At 37.9% G+C, this 22,188-nt stretch overlaps 3 protein-coding genes across 3 annotated transcripts in view; 2 read left to right on the forward strand and 1 right to left on the reverse strand.

Annotated features, from left to right (window-relative positions):
• Positions 1-14,470, forward strand: part of TRX1 (thioredoxin H-type 1) — a 64,203-nt gene extending 49,733 nt beyond the window's left edge. Inside the window, exons 2-4 of the mRNA XM_081621906.1 lie at positions 11,771-11,879; positions 14,032-14,154; positions 14,227-14,470. Coding sequence (XP_081478032.1) covers positions 11,793-11,879; positions 14,032-14,154; positions 14,227-14,364 — 348 coding nt within the window. The 5' untranslated portion in view covers positions 11,771-11,792 and the 3' untranslated portion in view covers positions 14,365-14,470. The remainder of the gene's footprint in view (positions 1-11,770; positions 11,880-14,031; positions 14,155-14,226) is intronic.
• LOC145562986 (protein RTE1-HOMOLOG-like) lies at positions 1,793-11,100 on the forward strand. The gene is made up of 3 exons (XM_081623397.1): positions 1,793-1,931; positions 9,725-10,001; positions 10,574-11,100. The coding sequence occupies exons 2-3, from the start codon at positions 9,747-9,749 to the stop codon at positions 10,997-10,999; spliced, it is 681 nt and encodes a 226-aa protein (XP_081479523.1). The 5' UTR covers positions 1,793-1,931; positions 9,725-9,746; the 3' UTR covers positions 11,000-11,100.
• A 1,142-nt stretch (positions 14,471-15,612) lies between the features above and the next one.
• On the reverse strand, positions 15,613-20,969 carry LOC145561798 (beta-galactosidase 3-like). Its single transcript, XM_081621907.1, has 19 exons — positions 20,669-20,969; positions 20,482-20,577; positions 20,237-20,349; positions 20,000-20,066; positions 19,772-19,864; positions 19,460-19,603; positions 19,199-19,287; positions 19,003-19,108; positions 18,826-18,913; positions 18,560-18,678; positions 18,283-18,447; positions 17,981-18,165; positions 17,745-17,854; positions 17,542-17,651; positions 17,320-17,430; positions 17,122-17,235; positions 16,831-17,033; positions 16,371-16,707; positions 15,613-16,279 (listed from the first exon to the last, which is right to left on the reverse strand). Exons 1-19 carry the CDS (start codon positions 20,822-20,824, stop codon positions 16,127-16,129), a joined length of 2,559 nt encoding a protein of 852 aa, XP_081478033.1. The 5' UTR covers positions 20,825-20,969; the 3' UTR covers positions 15,613-16,126.
• Positions 20,970-22,188: the final 1,219 nt, after the last annotated feature.

The following is a 22,188-nucleotide window of genomic DNA, read 5'->3' on the forward strand; positions in this document are numbered from 1 at the left end:
AACACAAATTTTAGTTGAAAGGATTTGGATGGAAAAGAAAAGAAAGCAAAGGGTTTTAGTCATATTCCCATGTTTGGTTGAATTAATAATATAAGAGTTCAAAGGAAAGGAAGGAAAGTGGGAGGAAAGTTCCTTTACAAATTATTAGCTTTTCTTTCCTTCCAAAATTAGAAGAATTCGACTAGAAAGAAAAAAAATAAAAGTTATCCTTTATAAGAAGGGATTTATTTCTCTTCCATTCATTTCCTTTCATTAACCAAACTTCGAAAAATAAAAATACCTTCATTTCCAGTGGCAGATCCAGGGGTACATAGGGGTACAGTTGTACCTCCATTCCCAAAAAAAATAAAAAATAAAAAAACTATTAATCAAAGAGACCTGTTTTTTGTAACAGGCGGTCTCTTAAGTCTTCTCATATAAACTGCTGACAACTGGTCTGACACTCTGACGCGTAGTTATGCAGAGTTCTAGAGTACACGTAAAGAGATCGCTTATTAAACAACTGTTCTCTTTTGTTATTTCACTTTACCAAACACATTCATACGAAGTATTTGCTTTGTGATACTTTTTTTTTTTAAATTTCTTTTTCCTTTCCTTTTTATTATTTTTTTAATCCAAAACACTTAAATTAATTTTTTTTTATGAAATAACTTTTGTACTCACTATATATCATACCTAGCACGGAGTAGTAATTTTTTTCATGCCTTCTTTACTTATATACTCCGTAATATACTTTTATACTACTATAACACTATTATCACATATCAATTATTTTCCCTCAAAAAAAAAAAATCACATATCAATTATTTTAAATATTATCTTATTTAAGATATATTGTACTGTTAATATTCTATGAATGTCTAATGATTTCTCATTGATAAAATCAGAGTTTGCGCATTAGAAGTTCTAAACGTAGTATATTCATCGACATATACATGCTTTTTAATTTTTTTTCTTCGAATAAAACTTACATATATATTCTAATTGCTATTGATGATTAATAAATAGTATGCCTCAATTCCAATACTCGTATACGTAGTATTAGATTGTGACAAGGAATTAAAGTAAGTGTAATTAGTTACACTTTAATTTAAATTACTAGAAGTGTTTTTTAGTTTACTTATACAATTGTTGACTTCATTATTATACGAGTAATAAAAATTCGCGCGTCTAAGAGTTTTATTAAAGTGTAATTGTATGGCCTTTAATTATATTACTTTGTATTAGTTTTATTTGTTTAGTCTAATTATTGACAATATGTACTTAAGGTGTAAGGGATATATTCAATGTAATAAGATGGCGGAAATAAACAATAAATAATTAAAATTTCATTTTGTCAAGTTTCATATTTTTTTATTAATGAGCTGAATTTCGTACCCATTTCCACATTTCCGGATCCGCCACTGTTCCTTTCCCTTCTTTTCCTTTTTTTTCCCCTTCCATTCCTTTATCTTTTTTTTTTCCTTACTAAGGGTCTATTGCTGACCTTATTTTCACTTATTTCAAATGTAATAAGTTCATTTAACTTCAGATAAGTTCAATTTAGGTTTAATAAGTTATGATAAGGGTTATTCAAATACAAATTACAACTAAAATAAGTTTTAATAAGGTCTAATAAATTCTGATAAGTTCAGATAAATTCAGATCTGTGAAAATCAGGTGAATAGAACACGATCGAATATTAAACCAAACAAACCGTTAATGTGTACATTCCACACCCGTCCAAAATTACAAATTTACCATTAGATAAACAAAAATCACAAGAAGATCAACGAGGTCCTCCCTCAACCACCACAAACAAACAAACAAAAAAGGAAAATATAAAAGGAGGGCAGTATCAGCAACCTTGTTTATTTCCCTCCGATTGAAGTCTGGGTGTCTCCGCCACGCCAATCATCGGCGTCAAAGGCAATACTATCAGCTTCGTCAAGGTAACTTATTCTTTGTTGTCTTCTTTGACCTTCTTTCTTAGTTAACTCATGGTATTAGATTTGAAATTTAGGTTTTTCTTCTGTTCAATTAAATCACCTTCACTTCGATTCATCTCCTTTGTATCACATATTTTATCATCATTATCGCACAAAATGCAGTTATCCATCAATTATTTTGACAATGAAGTAATTTGGGGGAATACAACACTGAAATTGCTGAAAAGGAAAATTTAATTTCAATGTTATAACCCAGAATAGACTCGAATGACTTTGAAGTCTGAAATTTTGGATAGTCCTCGATGGTCGTTACTCTGTCTTTGCAAGGTATCAACTGATATAGATTGAGCCAGACTTTGATGCTTTGTTTGACGTTTGATTTCCTCTTTAGCTCAATTTCTTAATTACTGAAATTTGATCGACCTTAACTGAGGATTACGTAGTTTGCGGCCTGTGAAATTAGATATATGCTTCTCATAACAGGACCTACATTATGCTTGCGAGGGGAGGGGAGGGGAGGAGGTTGAAGGAGTGTGCTTCGTTTTTCATTCCAAATACTTATGGTAGTGGAAGAATTTGATTTTTTTAAGGGAAGGAAAATGGATCTTTCAATTCTTTCCCGTCCCTTTTTCCATTAAAGAAAATTTAAACACCTCATTCTTGCTCAAATTCTATCATCTAAACACACTATTGCTCTGTATATGTATATGTATGGTAGCTGCACCTTTTCTCCCATTTCTAATGCTTCCCAAGTTGATCTTAAGGACCAATTAGGAGTTGTATATCTTTTGAGCAATTGAGCATGATAGGGGAAGCTGTCCTAGTGTACAAAAGACACAACAGGAGTCGAAACGTATGAGTGTCAAGTTCTTGTACCTTGCATTTTCTGTGAGGTAACTTCTTCGGTTATACTCATGCTAATGCAATGATTGGGTATACAATTGAGGGTATATGATCCTTCGGGCAATATTGCCATATGAATAGATTAGATGTATTCTCAAATCTCAATGTAACAATATTGGTTCTTACATGATAAATTACACCACTAACTCACTAAGATTATCTTTAAGCAGGGTTAGTTTACAGACATGTATGGGAAAATAACTCAAATATATATTTTAACAAAAATCAACTCTACTGAAAGTCAACTGATATAATCGTTGATTTTCTCGGGGAATGGAGTAAAGGACCTGCCTTTTTTCTGAACAAAGCTTAGTGTCACGACTTATGTCCCACACCCACCAAGGCAGCAGCAACGTCAATTGAGCACTAGGTAACCATTCGGGCCAAGGGAGATGCCCATGGGTGCTAGGAAGCACCTTCCCCCTAAATAGCTTTATTTTGATTTGGTGTAGTTTTCCTAGTGCATACCCAATTGACAGTAACACAATAACGGGTCATTTTGGAGACCAAATGAAACCCAAATGAGCCCAAACTTTGGGATCCACCGTTTTTGGGCCCAATGAACACAATGGTGCAGCCGGATTTTCGAGGAGAAGTCCGGAACCTTCCAGAACGTGCTAAGAGACTCGGGATACGTCCGGAAGCTTCTAGAACTTTCTAGGAAGCTCTTGTACATTCTTGTAGGCCTAGAGTATTATAGAATACTCCGGAATGATGTACATAAGAGGTGTAACTCAGAATTGTATAGAAGTCTCTAGAATAACCTTGTTCTAGGACCCTCCATTTGAGGAGGTTAGAATGTTCTAAAGTGGAAGTCTCTAGGAACTTGGGAGGCCTATAAATAGAGACCTTCCCCTCATTTTGTAGATCATCCAAGTATTTTGTAAACACTCACTCTCAAGCAATACAAGTTCTTTAACTTACTCTCTTGTGTTCTTACTTGCTTTCTCACTTACTTAGCTTTCGTTACCATACTTGCTAGGAGCAATACTTGGGGATTAGCCTTGACTAGCGACCTTTGGGAAGGAAGTTAGTGGGCGCACGTGTATAAGACTGGGGGAGTTAGTCCGCACGTGACAACGTGGTATCAGAGGAGTAACGATCGATTGGGTATTTTGGCTTTTTCATTTTGGTTGTTTGACCACATAAAAAAGCCAAAAGCTAAAAGTTAACCAAAAAGCAATTTACCAAACTCGGCGAGAATCTTGATTTCTTAGTCACTGCAGTGTGTTTTAACTTGGCACTGGAGTTTATATATTGAGTGATGGATTTTGGTGTTTAGTTGTCAACCCTTAACTACCTTGTCATTTAGTATCCCGGGAAGCTTGCTTAATAACTGTTGTATATGACTCCTCCTTTGGTATCTTACTAAAAATATGCAACGAACCCACTCCCACCACCCGTGACTCTCACCTACAGCAGGCGCCAGAGAGGGCAGGAGGAGCAGACCATCAACAACAACAACCTATGGCAGCAGCAAGGGAAAGCAGGGGACCGTTGAGCAACAGAGCAAACCGGCTACTTTAGGCTATTTGTTTGTAGTGTGCTAAAGTAGAAAGTAGACAAGAAGAGTACTTGTAGTAATTAAGGCTTTATTGCCAATTCTAGCTTAGTAGTAGTAGTATAAATAGTTGTGATCTAGGAAGAAAGAGGGCATCCAGAAAATATTGTATTGACATTGGAGAGTCATGGCCTAAAGCCATGTTCGTTTTACGCAAGCTTTGAGATAATACAATTACAATCCGTCCTTCTATTTCGATCTCTATCTTGATTGGACACGCTAGTCTGTTGCAGTTGGTATCAGAGCAGCCATGCTGCCGACGCCGTTGACAGTGACGCCGGAGCGAGTGGCGGCGCTTGAGGAAAGAGTGGAAGAAATTTTCGAGAAGCTAGGTGACGGGGAGAACTCACTTCAGCAGTCCTTGTTGAAGAGCCAAGAAGAAGCCATTGACAAGGTCAGACAAGTGTTAGAGGTCGAATGGATCGATTTCGTAACGACCAAACCCAGCAGAACGCCCTAACGACGAGCAAATAGGACAAGTTTATGGAAGAAATTTGAGGCGCCATCAAAGCCCTGGGGAAACAGCCAACGCAACCCAATCTGGTGAACGAAGAGGTGGAGCAGCCACACCCACTGGGTGGCTTCAACGGCTCACCGCACATGAATAGTGGGTTTAATGAACCACCAACGGGAATAGGGGGCTTCAACGGGCTCCGGTTTGGCAACTGGGAACCAGGTGTTGGAGGAGATTACCGTAACCACGGCGACCCACCGGAAAATCGAGGGAGTTGGAAGTATCGGAAGTTAGATATGCCGGTATTTGACGGATCCGACCCGGGTGGGTGGATACTCAGGGGAGACCAATATTTTCAGTTCTATCGCTTGACTGAAGTGGAGAAAATTCAAGCAGCCGTCGTCGCCATGGACGGCAATGCGTTGCGGTGGTATCAGTGGGAGCACCGCCGCCGGCCGGTCATTAACTGGGAGGACTTGAAGTTGCGCGTCCTCACGCAATTCCGGCCAGTTAACCCAGGCACCTTGCACGAGCAGTGGTTAGCCGTGACTCAGGTTACCTCGGTGGTGGAGTATCGGAAAGCCTTCATCGAAAAGGCTGCCCCGTTGACCGACATTCTAGAAAGTATAATGAAAGCTCAATTCGTCAATGGCCTCAGGGAGGATGTAAAAGCAGAGATCCGTATGCTCAACCCGTTAACCCTTGAAGACGCGATGGATCTCGCAATACGGGTCGAGGAACGAAATCGGATTAATGGATTAAGAAAGACGGGCGGGCGTACTCCAAACCCGGTCCATATTCTTATTTCAATAGAAGCCCTGCTGCTACACTTGGCGTTGGGTAACCCAGACTTCAGCCCAAAACTACCAATCCAACTCATACCCTTCCACAAATTTAACACCCATCAACCCACAGCCCACAACCTCTCACCGATCTAACCTACCCAACAATTCAACTCCCCAAAGCTTCTACAGCTTCAGTTTCATACCCACCCCCCACTTACTCGAATCGAAGTAACACCACCACTTACCCGAACCACAACAACTCCGGTTCCACCCAGTTTAATGGCCAAGTGAGGCGGCTGACAGAGAGAAAAATTCAGGACAAGAGAGCCAAGGGCCTCTGTTTCAGATGTGACGGAAGGTGGACAGGCCCCACCCATGTGTGCACGACGAAGGGACTTAGCGTCCTCTTGGTGGAGGAGGAGGAGGACAGTGAGAACGGAGAGTTGGCGGTGTTAGAGAACTCGGGCGAGGAGGAAGAAGAGACGCCGGCTGCAATTTCTATGAACTCGATCGTAGGATTAACCAATCCCTAGACAATGAGACTCGAGGGAGAGATAAATGGACAAGGTGTAGTAGTCATGATCGATCCCGGGCAACACACAATTTTATATCGATACAAGCGGTGCAAAAATTGGGATTGGAAGTGACTGGGAATGCAGCGTTTGGAGTATCCTTGGGGGACGGCCAGAATATAAAGGGAAGAGGGCAATGCTTAGGTGTGAAATTAAAGCTCAGTGACGAGGTGGAGATAGAGGAAGAGTTCTTGCCACTTCAATTGGGAAATTCCGATGTCATACTCGGAATACAATGGTTGGAAAAATTAGGGTCGGTCTTGACAAATTGGAAGTTGCAAGAGATGAGTTTTTCAATGGAAGGCAAGATGGTGACAGTGAAGGGGGACCCGAGTTTGGCAAAGACGGGTATTACCCTCAAGGCCATGTTCAAAACGATCAGGAAGCAAAAAGGGGAATGTTAGTTGAATTAAATAGGGTGGAGGGAGAGCAGGACATGAAGGCAGGATGTGTTCCAGATTTTTTACAAGAGGCGGTAGCCAAGTTTTGAGGGGGGTTTTTGTGAGCCCAAGGGATTACCGCCGAGTAGAGGGCATGAACACTCCATCGTTCTTAAGGAGGGAAGCAATCCCGTGAGTGTACGGTCTTATCGCTATCCTCAATTTCAAAAGGATGAAATTGAGAAGTTGATCCGAGAGATGTTAATGGCCGAGATCATTAAACCGTCCACGAGCCCTTTCTCGAGCCAGGTGTTATTAGTGAAGAAGAAGGATGGGTCGTGGCAATTTTGTGTGGATTATCGGGCACTCAACAAGGAGACCGTCCCCGATAAATACCCAATTCCGGTGATCGAAGAGCTACTAAATGAGTTGTATGGGGCGCAAGTGTTCACCAAACTTGACCTTAAGGCGGGTTACCATCTAATCCTCGTGAGGCCGGAGGACACTCACAAAACGGCATTTCGAACACACGAGGGCCATTACGAGTTATTAGTAATGCCATTCGGGTTAACGAATGCTCTGGCTACATTCCAATCGTTTATGAACGTGGTATTTCGTCCGTATTTACGCAAGTTTGTACTCGTATTTTTCGACGATATACTTGTATATAGCCCAAGTAAGAGTGCGCATGTAGGCCATGTCAAATTGGTGCTGGAAGTTTTAAAATCCCACTCACTGTTTGCCAATATCAACAAATGCGAGTTTGGTAAAAGTGTAGTGGCCTACTTGGGCCACATCATCTCAAGTGAGGGTGTTGCAGTGGACCAAGATAAAGTCCAAGCTATGTTGAAGTGGCCCACTCCCAAATCATTAAGAGATTTGAGAGGATTTCTTGGGCTTACCGGGTATTATCGGAAATTTATTTTCCATTATGCTCAAATCGCACAGCCTCTAACCAACCAGCTGAAAAAGGATTGTTTTGGGTGTTGCGACGCAGCGGAGCAAGCTTTCATGAAGCTGAAGTTAGCCATGACCACCGCTCTTGTGTTAATTATGCCGGATTTCGCCAAGGCTTTTGTGGTGGAGTTGGATGCCTCGGGTTTCGGGTTAGGCGCGGTACTTATGCAAGAAGGGAGGCCCGTGGCCTATTATAGCAAGATGCTAGGGCCGAGTGGCCGAAGTAAATCCATCTACGAGAAGGAGCTTATGGCCGTTTGTTTGGCCGTTCAAAAATGGAAGCACTATCTTTTGGGACGAAGATTTATAATCCGAATTGACCAACAAAGTCTGAAATTCATCACACAACAAAGAGAAGTTGGCATGGAGTATCAACGATGGATTCGAAAACTGATTGGGTTCGATTTCGAGATTCAATATAAACCCAGGGTGGCAGATGCATTATCAAGGAAGGGCAGTGACGAAGAAGGGTGGAGTTTGGGGCTTTAATTGCAGGGGGTTGATTGGAGCACATTAGATCAGGAAATTGCTGCAGATGAGTGGGTACAGAAGATGAAAGGCGAAATTGAGAAGGGAGAAGGAAGTCCGGGATTCACCGTGGAAGGCAGCCACCTGCTGTACAAAGGCAGGATAGTCATACCTTAGAATTCAGCCATGAAAAGTGCCCTGTTCCGAGCATGCCACGACTCCCCGGAGGGCGGTCATGAAGGTGAAACTAAGACATACTTGAGGCTAGCGCGAGAGTGGTATTGGGTGGGAATGAGACGCGAAATTGCAGCTTTGGTTCGAGAATGTATGGTCTGCCAGCGCAATAAACACTCACAAAAGTCGCCGGCGGGTCTCTTACAACCTCTACCTATACCGGAAAGGGTGTGGGAAGATATTACAATGGACTTCATCGAAGGATTGCCGAAGTCAAAGGGGATTGATACTATCTTGGTTGTGGTGGATCGCTTATCCAAGTATGCTCACTTTTTGGGTCTCAAGCACCCTTTCACGGCTTTGAGTGTGGCGGAGTTATTTGTGAGGGAGGTAGTGCGGTTGCACGGGGTGCTGAATAGCATTCTTTCTGATCGTGATCGCGTGTTTGTGAGCTCTTTCTGGAAAGAGTTGTTCCGTTTGCAAGGTACGGACCTTAAACGAAGCACCTCCTACCACCCCCAAACGGACGGACATTCGGAGGTGGTGAGCAAGAGGCTGGAAACCTATTTAAGGTGCTTTGCGGGTGACCAACCCAAGTCGTGGGCTAAGTGGCTTCATTGGGCGGAGTACTCCTACAACACCGCAACACACTCGTCCACTCAGATTTCCCCTTTCAAGGTGCTCTACGGTCATGATCCCCCACGACTCATAAGAATGGGCCTAGGCCAAACTGTGGTGGGTACCGTGGAGGAGTTCTTACAAGAGAGAGATGCGATGTTGGATGAGCTCAAAATTAATTTGATAAGGGCCCAACAAGTGATGAAAGCTAATGCTGATAAGAAAAGAAGGGAGGTAGAATTTCAGATTGGGGATCGAGTACTCCTCAAGCTCCAGCCACACCGACCGAGGGTTGCCTGCATTCGAAGCACTTGCATTCGAAGCAACTTGGGAGGATGCGGAGTCCATCAAGGCAAGGTTTCCGGATTTCCACCTTGAGGACAAGGTGGCTGTTTTGGGGGGGAGTATTGCAACGAACCCACTCCCACCACCCGTGACTCTCACCTACAGCAGGTGCCAGAGAGGGCAGTAGGAGCAGACCATCAACAACAACAACCCATGGTAGCAGCAAGGGAAAGCAAGGGACCGTTGAGCAACAGAGCAGACCAGCTACTTTAGGCTATTTGTTTGTAGTGTGCTAAAGTAGAAAGTAGACAAGAAGAGTACTTGTAGTAATTAAGGCTTTATTGCCAATTCTAGCTTAGTAGTTGTAGTATAAATAGTTGTGGTCTAGGAAGAGAGAGGGCATCCAGAAAATATTGTATTGACATTGGAGAGTCATGGCCTAAAGCCATGTTCGTTTTACGCAAGCTTTGAGCTAATACAATTACAATATGTCCTTCTATTTCGATCTCTATCTTGATTGGACACGCTAGTCCGCTGCAAAATATTACCTTGGGCTTGTTTGACCTGTTTGATTTTTTTACAATGAAGAATGTAGTCATTATATGCTGAAAAGTTTTTTTTTTTTTTTTTTTCATACAGCTTTTTTTCACTGGCCAAAGACATGGACACGGAAGGACAACAAATGATTTGTGAAAGTTCTCCACAGGCCATACAAATTGACCCTAAAAGAGCTCGATTTCCTTTATGTATCGTATGGACATCTCTTCCTGTTATTTCATGGTTGATTCCTTTTATGGGTCATATTGGCATTTGCAGAGAGGATGGCGTAATTTTGGACTTTGCAGGCCCCAACTATGTATGTGTCGACAACTTTTCCTTTGGCTCAGTGACTCGATACGTACAGATAGATGCAAAGGTATACTCCTAGTCTTTTACAAACAAAATCTCGCCTTTTTTTTAATTTAAAATTAATTTAATACAGTTTGGATGCCTCCAAAAAATTAACTTATTCTCATTTACTAGTGAAGCAGAAACTAGTAGCAAACTACATTTAGGCTACATTCACGAGTCAAAAATACTACAGTAATATTAAAATTTATGCCTATATTGATAATTTAGAAGAGGATGGGGACAAACCTAAGTCTCCCTCTCTTTGTAATTGCTAGCTTGCTGCATCACTTATCAAGCTGTGGAGTTAATTGTTGTGCCATACAGGGTATATGCCTCAAATATGAGGCTATGAGCATTGTTTGCAGAATTGCAGCACATGACAGTTTAAAGAAACCTAGAATTAATGTATCTAATATACATTTATTTGGGGACTTACTTAGCCTGCCAATGGGAGGCCATCCTTATACACATTATGTTATACTTAATTATTAGTGCTAGCTTGGTGGGTGAATTTGGATGGACCATCTGCATTATTTTCTGAACTTGGAATCTTATGTAGTAGTGTAGTACTCAAAAGTTTTCTTACATTGTATTCAGCTGTGCTGTGCAATTTCCGTCTTGGCTTCCTGTAGAAATGGAGACCAACAGAATCCAAGTGAATCTGATGGAGATATTTTTACTTGGGATGATGCACTTCGAAAAAGCACACTAGAATTCCAACACCATTCGTACAATATCTTGACTTGCAACTGTCACTCCTTTGTGGCAAACAGTCTAAACCGCCTGGGTTTCAATGGTGGCAGGTGGAATGTGGTTAGTCTTGCAGTACTGATACTCTTGAAGGGTAGGTGGGTGGACAGAGGTTCCATCATAAAATCTTACTTGCCCTTTCTTGTTGTATTTCCTTTGGGTCTTGTTCTTGGAGGCTGGACCTTTCTGAAATTTTGGGCTATGTTTATGATTATCCTTGTTGGTTGGTTTTTTATTGGATCATATTTTTTTAAGGCTTTAATCCAGTTGTGAAACTTTATACTTGTATTTTTGTACCTGAAAATTCTGTCAAGTTCTTGTTTATCTTGTTAAATGTACAGAAACGACCATGTAATCGAGTAAAAAGTTTCACCGGTTAATGCTACTGTTTTTTTTTTTCCAATGGCAATGTACATACTCCTAATATGAAGTATCTTCGTACTACTATTCTACTAATGTTGAAACATTCAAAAGAGAGCTCGACTTCCACATAGTTGTGCAATTATGTGCATATACCCCATATGGTCATACGGGGCACAGCTATCACCTATTGAATTGTATATTAATTTGTACGAGAAATTATTGTTCATTGACTTCATTCCCGATTCCCATGGGTATCGAGTATGAGCACCTTCTAATTGCGAGGTTGAATATTTACAAAGAAAAACAAGATTTGGATCGGATGAAGTTGCATAATAAAGACATACGGAGTTTTCTCAAAAAAAAAAAAGATTAACGGGGTAAGGTTTATTACACTTCATAAATTATGGAGTACAATTAATTGCCTAAGAGAGTAAATTTTTCCTAAGGAATTTACCAAACTGGGGATGAGAGTTACTAGAATTATGGCAAAAATCAAAAGTTGAAGCATTGACGAGAATATTATTTTTAGGAAAAAAACACCTGTTTACCGCAAGGCCGCTCGATCCAACGAATATTTTGTTTGGATAATCCGAAAAGAAAAAGAAAGTGCATAAATGATACGAGCAGTAATAATATATATATATTGTTGGAAAGAGAGAAAGAGAAAGAGTTGGAAGAAGAAGAAGAAGAAGAAGAGAGAGAGATGGGCGACGAAGGACAAGTATTGAGCTGTCACAGCACGGAGGCTTGGGAAGATCAGCTCGCCATGGCCAATGATTCCAAAAAACTCGTACGGATCATCTTTCTTCTTATTTCTTTTGCTGTTTTACTTATTTTAATCTCTGTCTTTATTAATCATTTTCTTTTTCCCCATAAATAATTCTTTTCCATTTGTAATTCAATTGTACATACCAACTATTAATATCATTATATTTCTTCTTGGATCTTGTTTTTTGTAATCTGGATTCATTTTTTTTTTTTTTTTTTGTCATTAGGGTTTTCTTTTTAAATAGTATAAGAAAATTACAGAGGATTTTAATATTTCATAATTGTTTTGTCTTTACTCGGATAATCCATTCATTTTCATTAAGTTATTATCATTCGCTGATTAATTGGTCTAAAGCGACAACCCCACTAACAAAATGCGCGCGGTGTGCACCAAAAACAACATGCGTACGAATACTTCAAATCTGAATACAACATTTCTAGCTACAAAAACAACTCAACATAAAACACATAACAAAATATATATTCAAATTCATTGCCAGGAATTCATTTTTCAAACTTCAGGATTGCTTTTGATTTATTTGTTGATCAACACAAATTTATTTTGCTCTTGGATTGAACAAAACCAATTTTTCGGGAAAAAAAGGATAATTACTACTCATATTAGATAGCAGCAACTGATTTTTATGCTACAAATGATTATTTTTGATGTTCTAATTCATAAAATTAGATTGATGGGCTTTCAGTTTTCAGAACAACTTATAGACTTAGAACCGATATGTTCCTATAGTATATTCTTGAAATTTAAATTATATGTTCAATAAATTAAAACATTCTTATAATACAATAAACTTTGTATTCTTGTATGAATGGAGATTATACTTGTTCTTTGGATTTGAACTCATCTCAAAGGTATATTCTTTTACTTTGAAGTGTAAGTTAATATATACTCACGATTATTTTCCTGTTTATTCTTGCATTTGATTTTCGAGTTATTTATCTTTTTCCATTGCTTCTCAAGTTCCCCAATTTCTTTTGTTTTAGCCCTATAAGCGCGCATTATGCTTTGGGGTTGTCGTTTTAGTTCACGTTCACAATAATGATATTTGATATTTTCTTTTAACTTCGTGTTTATTGGAGCATAGGTATTGTGTCAATATTGGGTTGTGCACTTGTGTGCTTATAGGTTTTTTTTTTTTATTTTTTTTTTTTTATTGAACATGGTAGATAATGTGCCCTTATGCATTGCTATGTTTCATTCAACTTTCGGGCATGCTCTTATTAAAGGTAATAAGGAGCCAAACAAAGAAGATGAAAAGGGTAAAGTGTTGGTAGATGGATTTAAAAGTGTTTTGCAAAGAAGTGATAGTAGATTAGTAGGAGGGACATAGGATAATTAGTATCCCCAAAAGGAGAGTATTTCGCCCTTCACGATTTTAACACAATATCTAACTCATGCCTTCTGCCACCATCTCAGTCTGTAATTTATCTCCAATTATCCCTTTCATGTGCTACTCCTCCAAGGGTTCTCTTAGGCCCTTAGGGTTGGTAATGGTCTCTCTTACCTTGTATTGTGATAATGTAATTTAGGTGATGAGACAAGGTGCATGTGTCTTTAGTCGATCAAATTGGTGAGAGTTGCGAGTAATATAATCAATATCCCCCATTTAGAAGGATATATGAGTATATCTTCCCTGCTCTTTCTTAATGCTTTCTAGTAAAATGACTCGGACCAATCAAGAGCATTTTTTACTTTGTTTTCATGCTCTGTTGGTGTATTTGGATAGGATATCAATTTGAGGTCATCCGCTTTCTATATTAGTTGATCAAATGAAGCAAAAATCATTAGGCAAAATAATTTCCATTACTCTTGGAAATCTAGACTCTAATTGGTACTTCCTAATTGTTCAAAATTTGAGGGAGTGAATACTATTTAACCCAAAGATGAAGATAGGAGCTATAAATATTCTTTCACGTGTGGCTCAAAAACGTGCACCTGAATGAATTGCTTTCTTTTTCTCCAGAAAGGAATAACCAATGCTGGTGGAAGTTCAAATGATGGGGGCTCTTGTGAGCTCTCCTACTCTAGTTGGGCAGGATTTATCTCTCTTTGATTTTTGTTTGTTTCCTCTCTGCTTGTCTTTTTTTTCTGGCTTTTGAAAGAGTTTGGATGTTAATGACACGTGCTTATCATATATGAGTTTTTAAATGCGCAGATGGTTGTTGATTTCACTGCTTCATGGTGTCCACCTTGCCGTTTGATTGCACCTTTCCTGGCTGAGCTTGCTAAAAAGCTTCCCCAAGTCATATTTGTTAAGGTGGATGTGGATGAGTTAAAGGTTTGAATGAAACTCCTTTTTTCTTCGAAGTTGCATTTTTATGTATCTTCCATTAAGTTGTGTATTCAACAGCAAGTTGCAAGTGATTGGGCTATTGAGGCAATGCCAACTTTCAAGTTCCTGCGAGAAGGCAAGATTATTGATACGGTCGTGGGTGCAAAGAAGGAAGAGCTGGAGGCGACTATAGCAAAGCATGTTTCTACTGCTTAATTGGTTGAAATGTTGTATGTTGGGGTTTCTATCTTTTACTACGTATTTGCCTATTTGGTATGAAGCAACAGATCTTATCATAAAGTAGTTATGCTGGTTTCAGGAACTGCTGGTTTTTTCTGTTTGTCGTACAATATACAATTTATACATATTACGTCTTAATAATGTGTTGCTGCTCTTTAGCTTTGGATCTTGCTCTCAAATTTCAGATATTAATGATTGTAAATTTTAATGAGCGTATTTGATGACAAAAATTGTATATTTATATGGAGTACTATTTAACAGTGTGAAGACAAAAGTCGTTCTCATAATCTTACACTTTGTTTGGATCGAAGGAAATGGAGGGAAAAGAAAGGAAGGGAATTGGAGGGGTAGATAATCTTTCATTTGGATAACAAATGAGGGAGGGAGAGAATTGGAGGGGAGAGAAATGGAGGGATTAAATTGTAAGAAATCGATCTCTCCAACAATGGAGAGATTTGGAAGGAAAACTCATCCTTCTTCCTTCCCCTCCCCTTCTCTTCCTACCCCTTCCCCTCCCTCCCCTTCTTTTCCTTCTCAATCATCTATCCAAACGCATTTTTAGTATCAAAGGGCCTATTTATATAGTACGAGTAAGAGTTTTCCAAAGACTTGGTCATTACTTAGTTTTATTCAACTCCAACCTTACGTAATTTGCCGGTCTAAGGATCCATTTTACAGGAGTAAGGGAGTAACATAACTTGATCTGAAGATTAATTCTTATTATAAGCAGTGATTTTTTTTTTATATATATATATATATATATATATATATATATATATATTTTAACAATGTAATATTCTTTCAAAATATATATATATATATATATATATATATATATATATATATATATATATATTTTAACAATGTAATATTCTTTCAAAATATATATATATATATATATATATATATATATATATATATATATATATATATATATATATATATATATATATATATATATATATATATATATATATTAATAATTAAATCAACTTTTTTTTTGTTTTGAAAAAGAAGCATTTATCCATTTAAAAATGTTTCTCTACTATTTCCTTTTGAATTTTGTGTTCATCTATTCACAGAAAATTGTTGTTGATTCGTAGCCAGCCCTGCTCTGCTTATATCACCTTGTATAAATCTCCATTAGTGGTAGAATTAAGGAGTGCAAGATATTTGCAGTTTTACCTCTAAGGCTCTAATAAATTTGTGTAGCTAGAGACAGTGTTCAATAGAATGTGCAGTTCATTGGCAAAGCAAAAATGGAAAGCCAAAGCTTTTATTGTTTCGACAACAATTGTGTCAAACAATTTTTTTTACAGAACTTCTGAAGACATGAATGTGAATTGAAGAGGGGGTGATTACCTGACCTCCCAAAAGACTAAAATAATCACACAAAAATCCTTTACTTCTATAGTCATTCTCAAAAGAAAACAAAAGAAAAAAAAATAAAATTCACACCATATTCTCTCCCAGCCTCTGTTTAATGGCCAGGGGCTAGCAGACTAAAACCACATAATTATCGAACTTGCTAAACCTACACAAAACTAAATTTACAATTACGGAATGGATACCAAACAAACTATAAAACTAAACTTAACCGCCCAAATGCCCTTTGATTAGCACGGTCTAAAATCTAACTCTAAACAGTTACACTTTGAGCCTATCTAATAAACTTACATTCCGAGACTAATGTTCATTCCTCACTGGTATGTTCTGTCGAAACTATCATGCATGGTGATCAATAGTGTATACTTCTTTGGTTAGATGTTGTAAAATCCGTGGAAGCGCAGATTGCTTGAACTGATAATCGCTTCAACACATTTGGACAAGGATCGTTTCCAAAATTGCTGTTTGTTACTGTTACTGCACAACTTTGCTTCCCTTTGCATTTCTGTGAGAAAATGAAAAGCAAATATCTTAACACATGAATAGAGTAATATGGTGACATCAAACCCTAAGAAATAAAATTCTTTTCTCAGTACCTTTTCTAAGACTGCGTATGAGGTGGAAGCATGGCAAGAACCTTTCATAAATCTCCCACAAGTTCCAAGAGGAGTTCCGAAGCTTGCAAATGTGATAGATGAAATGTACTGGCTGGGAGCACAATGCAAATGGATTTTGGGTATGTAGAATTCTTGTGTTCTATCATAGCTTTCAATCTGAAAGCTTTTAACAGTTCGATGAGTCTCAGAGACTTGTGCGCAAATTGTGTTCATTGATCTCTTCATAAGGGTAATTTTGCTTGGATCTCCACCTGTTTCCTCAAAGAGAACGATCAAATTTCTTGTTGGTTTTAACCAGGATCGAGGCACGTGATACCTGCAAAATCATATTTTTATAGATAGGATTGTTAATCTCGTATTAGATTATGTTCTTAAGATCCTGTCTCCAAAATAATTAAGAAGAAAAGGGGGAGCTTGCTTTGTTGGTTTGGGTCGTTACCATCTTTGGGAAGGCTTGCCACATCCAACTTGACACTTGGGAGGATCAAATCTTCCAGTATAGCTGCACCCCTTACATTCACCACTAGCATAAGTTGTCCAATATCTTCCAATGCTTTCCCCGTTGATCCACACTTGACCCTTCCCCATGCTTTCCATGTCCAAAGCCAATGGCTCATTTCCTTCAGGTGCATCAAAGTAAGCCTACAATTTCCCAGTTGTGAAAAAATAGAGTTTAAGTCACCAATGTCAATGAGAACTGGAATGAACAGAAAAGGGAAAATCCCTGTACCTTGTGCCACATCAATGGCTGCTGGTCTTGGACAGCTATTTTACTGTCCATCCATTCTACCGTGGATATACCATTTGGAGAGGCTAGATTCATGGACTCCCCCTTTAGGCCAACCTGAAAGAAGATGGTTAGCATTACTAAAAAAACTAAAAAAGTTCAATGGAACATAATGGTAAGTATCGTAATACAACTAATCACCTGATAGGTCCATTTTTCCCATGATAGGTCTAGTTTTCCCTGACCAAGGCCTTGTAATACAACGGGGCCTAGGATTCCTGTTTCCCAAGACTCAAAATGTCCTCCCACATTCTTCAGCAATAAAACACAATTATTTTTTAGTATGTGAATAATAAATGATCCTTTAGCAGGTACAAATTTTTCTTTACAGTATGAGAAGCAGAACGCTAGAAAAATGCATACTGGTAAACCAACGGCTATGCTCAGGAGTGCAATTTTGTTTGTTCCTGGCTGTAGATTCACTTTTTTGCTGAAGATGAATCTTCTATTCTTCCTTTCCCCAAAGGCAGATCCTGCAAGTGATTGTCAATGATTGTATCAGGATAAAAGAAGTTGAAACTATTACTGAAGAGCTGTTTCCACAAACATATTGCAGTATGCAGTACCTATAAGCTGTCCGTTTACAAAAACATGAACAGCATGCCCTGTAGATCGTACTATGAGTGTTGGGAGTTCCCCGCCACGAAAAAAGGATTCTGATGGATTAATTTCAACACTGCAAGAGCACCAATTAAAGCAAAAGACACATTAAAACTTGAAGTTTGAATACTTGATGAATGATTATGGTTGGAGAAAATTTAAAGCCCATAAAAATAGGCCAAGTAATACGTATCATGTATACCTAGTTTTGTACCAAAGATAGTCGGTACTATCCCTGGTCATGTTTATCTGTTCTAAGAGACCAACAGCCGTTACTGTTGAGCTTGACCCGTCATCTAGAGCTGATGCATCTTCGTTATAGCTTTCCCATGGGAATATTTTTGTGTTGCTCGGAAGCATTTCCATATGCGATGTTTGTTCTCCTACCTGTTAGTTATGAGCAACAAGACAGTTACCTCCTCACTCTAAATCATCACCTCAGAGGAAGTTGACTAATGAATGAAAGCATTTTGTCAGGATCTTATGAGCCTCCAGTGGACTTACCTTTGCAGTGTTGAAAACTACATTTTTGCAATCTGGAAGAATGCTAATGGACCAGGGAGGCAAGGTGTAGTGTTTATTATTGAACAGAACTCTCACACCAGATTCTGTATCATAGTTTGAAAGAAAAGCTGCACAGCCTCCTTTTTCCGGGAAAAATACATGAGCCTGAAAATATATAGAGAGGTTTATACGTTATTACTTTAAATCAGTATAAGGTATAAGCAGTATATAAAACCAAAAAAATAAGTTTTCTAGTTGCTGTAGGTGGAGGTGAAACCTGTTGATGATCTCCCAACTGAGTAACTACAGCATCAGACGAAACCAGAGCTGACTCACATAGCTTAATTGCCTTATGAAGTTCCTTTAGGTGACCATATTTTGGCTGCCTGATCAAACCTATATGCAGAAAAAGAGTTGCATTTATATTCGCCTGTCCCCTTCTTAGTAGTTTGTACATATACTGATATTAACAATCAAAACAATGTAGGATATCCGAAGGTCTTTTACAAACTACTCTATATAGCAAAGTTCTTCAACTCTTACCATATTCATCAAGAGGAGCATCATAGTCGTAAGAAGTAGTGATAAATGGACCTCCAGCTGTTCGCCCGAAGTTTGTCCCACCATGGTACTGTTTGACATGATATTTGTTAGCAAAGTTTAATCGAGGATAGGTAAAACATTGGACCATCAGAAATTCACTCTGTAAAAGAAGTGTACCATGTAGTAGTTGACAAAGGATCCCCCTGTCTGTATGAACCTAGCAACAGAAAAGGCCAAATCTTCTACCGGTCTTTGGTGTTTGGGTCCTCCAAACTCGGTAAACCTGCTCAAGATGGTATAAACAGAGAATAACCGCGTCAAATTCTCAACATACGGTAAATGTTCAAATTCGAAGAATTAGAGAGAACCATACCAGCCAGTCCAAGCCTCAGTCCAGAGCTTGGGCTTAAATGGTCTGTTAGGTGTAAAATTATCGCAGTAGAACCCATTGCAAGTGTTTATCTGCCTCAGCAAGCAACACACAAAAGCCCACTATGAGAACGTATAGCTAGTAACTTAATTGTTTTACAAATAATAATGCTTGTACATAATTTGGCATGCATTAAACAACATAAAATACAATGCGGTAAGTTAGACCAACAGTCGATGATTCTGATTGCAAGAAAGCCCTTACCAGAGGATCTGGAGTAGCGTCGTCCTTGCACATGGTCCAGGGAACCCCTGTATCCATACTCTGAACCATGTTTGCAGCCCAGTTCATGTAGTTATTCCCTTCTTGCCCAAGTCTCATTCTTAGTCTCCCATATTCATTCTCAACCTAGAGACATGGTGTTATTTTAGTGAATAATAATTTAGAGCATTCAAGCCATCTTACAGGACAAACACATCTCAAATATGAGTCGAAAATTTTGTCAAAACTTGATGCATCCATTGACATCTACATCATATAGTAGTGATTTCAAGAGTTTAATTCACTAATCGTTACCTGTGCAAGAATAATTGGCCCACCCTGAGACTCGAACAGATTATGACTCTTCAGCAAGGTTACAATTTTCTCAGTGAATCCTTGCATTGCTCTCTGCATAATCCCAATCCATATTTCCCATCAGCAATTCTAATTTTTTTTTTTTTTTTCTTTATACACTACTTAGATTGGCAACAATTTCATTAGCTTCACAAATGACAGGAAATAGTGTAAATTCAGATTTCCAACCTTGAAAGGTTCATTATCAGTTCTGAAGCTGATTCCTGGTACATACTTCAACCATACAGGAAACCCACTACAAAACCCACAAAATTTAATCCATTAGTATATTCCAAATTTACACCCTTTTCCTTTCTTTCATCCAATTCATATTCACTCCATTAAAAAATAATTAAATTTATATTTAATTTTATACACTATACACATAATGACATTCGGTTAATTAATAAAAGTAATAACAGTTACCCGAAATTCCACTCAGCACAGACATAAGGTCCGAGTCTGAGATGAGCATAGAGTCCAGCTTTCTGAACAATCTTTAAGAATCTAACCAAATCATATCTTCCTTCAAAATTGTACTGAAAATTGTCCAACCAAAAAATTAAAAAAGAAAAAATTAAATCAAAATAAGAGCAACAATAATAAACAAGTGATAAATTAATTACATAAAAAAAGTAATTAAAAAAAAAGTGAGGTCAGAAGTGGAGTACATTGGCAGGAGAAGGCTCATGACCATTCCAAAAGACATAGGTATCAATCACATCCAACCCTCCATTTTTGGCCTTCTCTATCAGATCTTCCCACATCTATATCATATTTAAAGTATAATTCAGGATAAACCCAGATACTAAAATCACATAAATATAATTTTTTTTTTTTTAGAGAGTAAATACATACATCAGGAGTGCTTCTGGGATAATGTATAGAACCAGACATCAAAATTCTTCTTTGGCCATTAATTAAAAGAGCTTTCCTGTCATAACCAACACTGCATTGCATACATTCAGCATTCATAAACACAATTAACACCCACAAAAACACCAAAGTTTTCATCTTTTCGATTTTAGAGAGAGAAAGTAGTAGAGGGAAATCAAATGGGAATGTATTTTGCGGTTTGGTTTGGCTGAGACTGTTAACAACACTACTAACACCCCATTTTTGTTCTCACTTTCTCTCTCCTAAAAATGGGTATTGGGAGTAGCAAAATGAGTTTGGTATATATAAACACACTCTCACGTTTCATACAGCTTTGCATTTTTTCACTTATGTCAATGCGTTCCATCACTATGCTCTGTATTAATTTTTAATAAAAATTTAAAAAATAAAAAAGGAAGAAAATTAGAAGCAAGAAAATACTGACATAAAAGTTTAAAAGTGCATTAAATCCGGTCCACTTTGCTATCAAAATTTGCGGAGTATAAAGATTTAAAATAACATTAGCTTAAGTACGCTTTATAATTTGTTTAGTCAAACCAAGATTTAGACCTGAGTCCTTGACCCCACCTTTTTTTTTCTTGTGACAGGGATCTCACTTTTCATGTATCACTCCCAAAATCACTCATATACGGAGTACTTTTTTACAGTACTTTTTTAAAAATACTTATACATGTACTTTGTATTTGTAATTTTTTTTTAAATACTCGAGATATGTATTACGAGCAATTATTATTTGTCAATATAATTTCTACAAAATAAAGCTTGTTTATGAGTTCGACGCCTTCGACCTACGAATTTTAAGTGTTACTGTAATATAGTACAAGATTAGTATTGTAATACACAAAACTTGTTCTATAAAGTCATTTCGAGTAAAGACCAAATATGGTCCCTAAAGTTTGGTATAAGTTTGATTTAGGTTCCTTAACTTTCAAAAGTCTGATTTAGGTCTCTCCACCACCACTAAACACTTATTCCGGCGAAAAAATTGAAGATTAGGCAAAGTTTAGGGACTAAAATGCTGAGTTATCAAATGAAGGGGAAAGTTTAGGGATTTTGCCCATATAACATGTCATTTTATATTAAGAATGGTGAAAGTTTAGGGACCTTGGCATTAAATATTTTTTAAGGGGAAAGTTTAGAGACTCGGCAAGATATATGGCATAATGAAACACCAAAAAAATAAAACGACGCGCTTTGGTCTTCGCTTTGCCCCAAAAATAAAACTACAATTGTAACTTCCACCACCACATCCACCGCCACTACATAATTCACCATCATTACACCACAACTGTATTAAACTAATAAAAAAAACCAAAATTCCAACAAATCTAGAAAAGCCAGCCAAATTGAAAAAAAAAATCAAATCGAAAACAAAAATAAAGGATTAACCCATATCAAGTTCACAAGATGACAACCACCTTGAAGTTTGGATAATATAATATATACTTATAATTTTATAGGTTATAGATCTAGATGCATTG

This window comes from Chenopodium album, chromosome 10, assembly GCF_948465745.1.
Source record: "Chenopodium album chromosome 10, dcCheAlbu1.1, whole genome shotgun sequence".
In the NCBI taxonomy this organism is placed as follows: Eukaryota; Viridiplantae; Streptophyta; class Magnoliopsida; order Caryophyllales; family Amaranthaceae; genus Chenopodium; species Chenopodium album.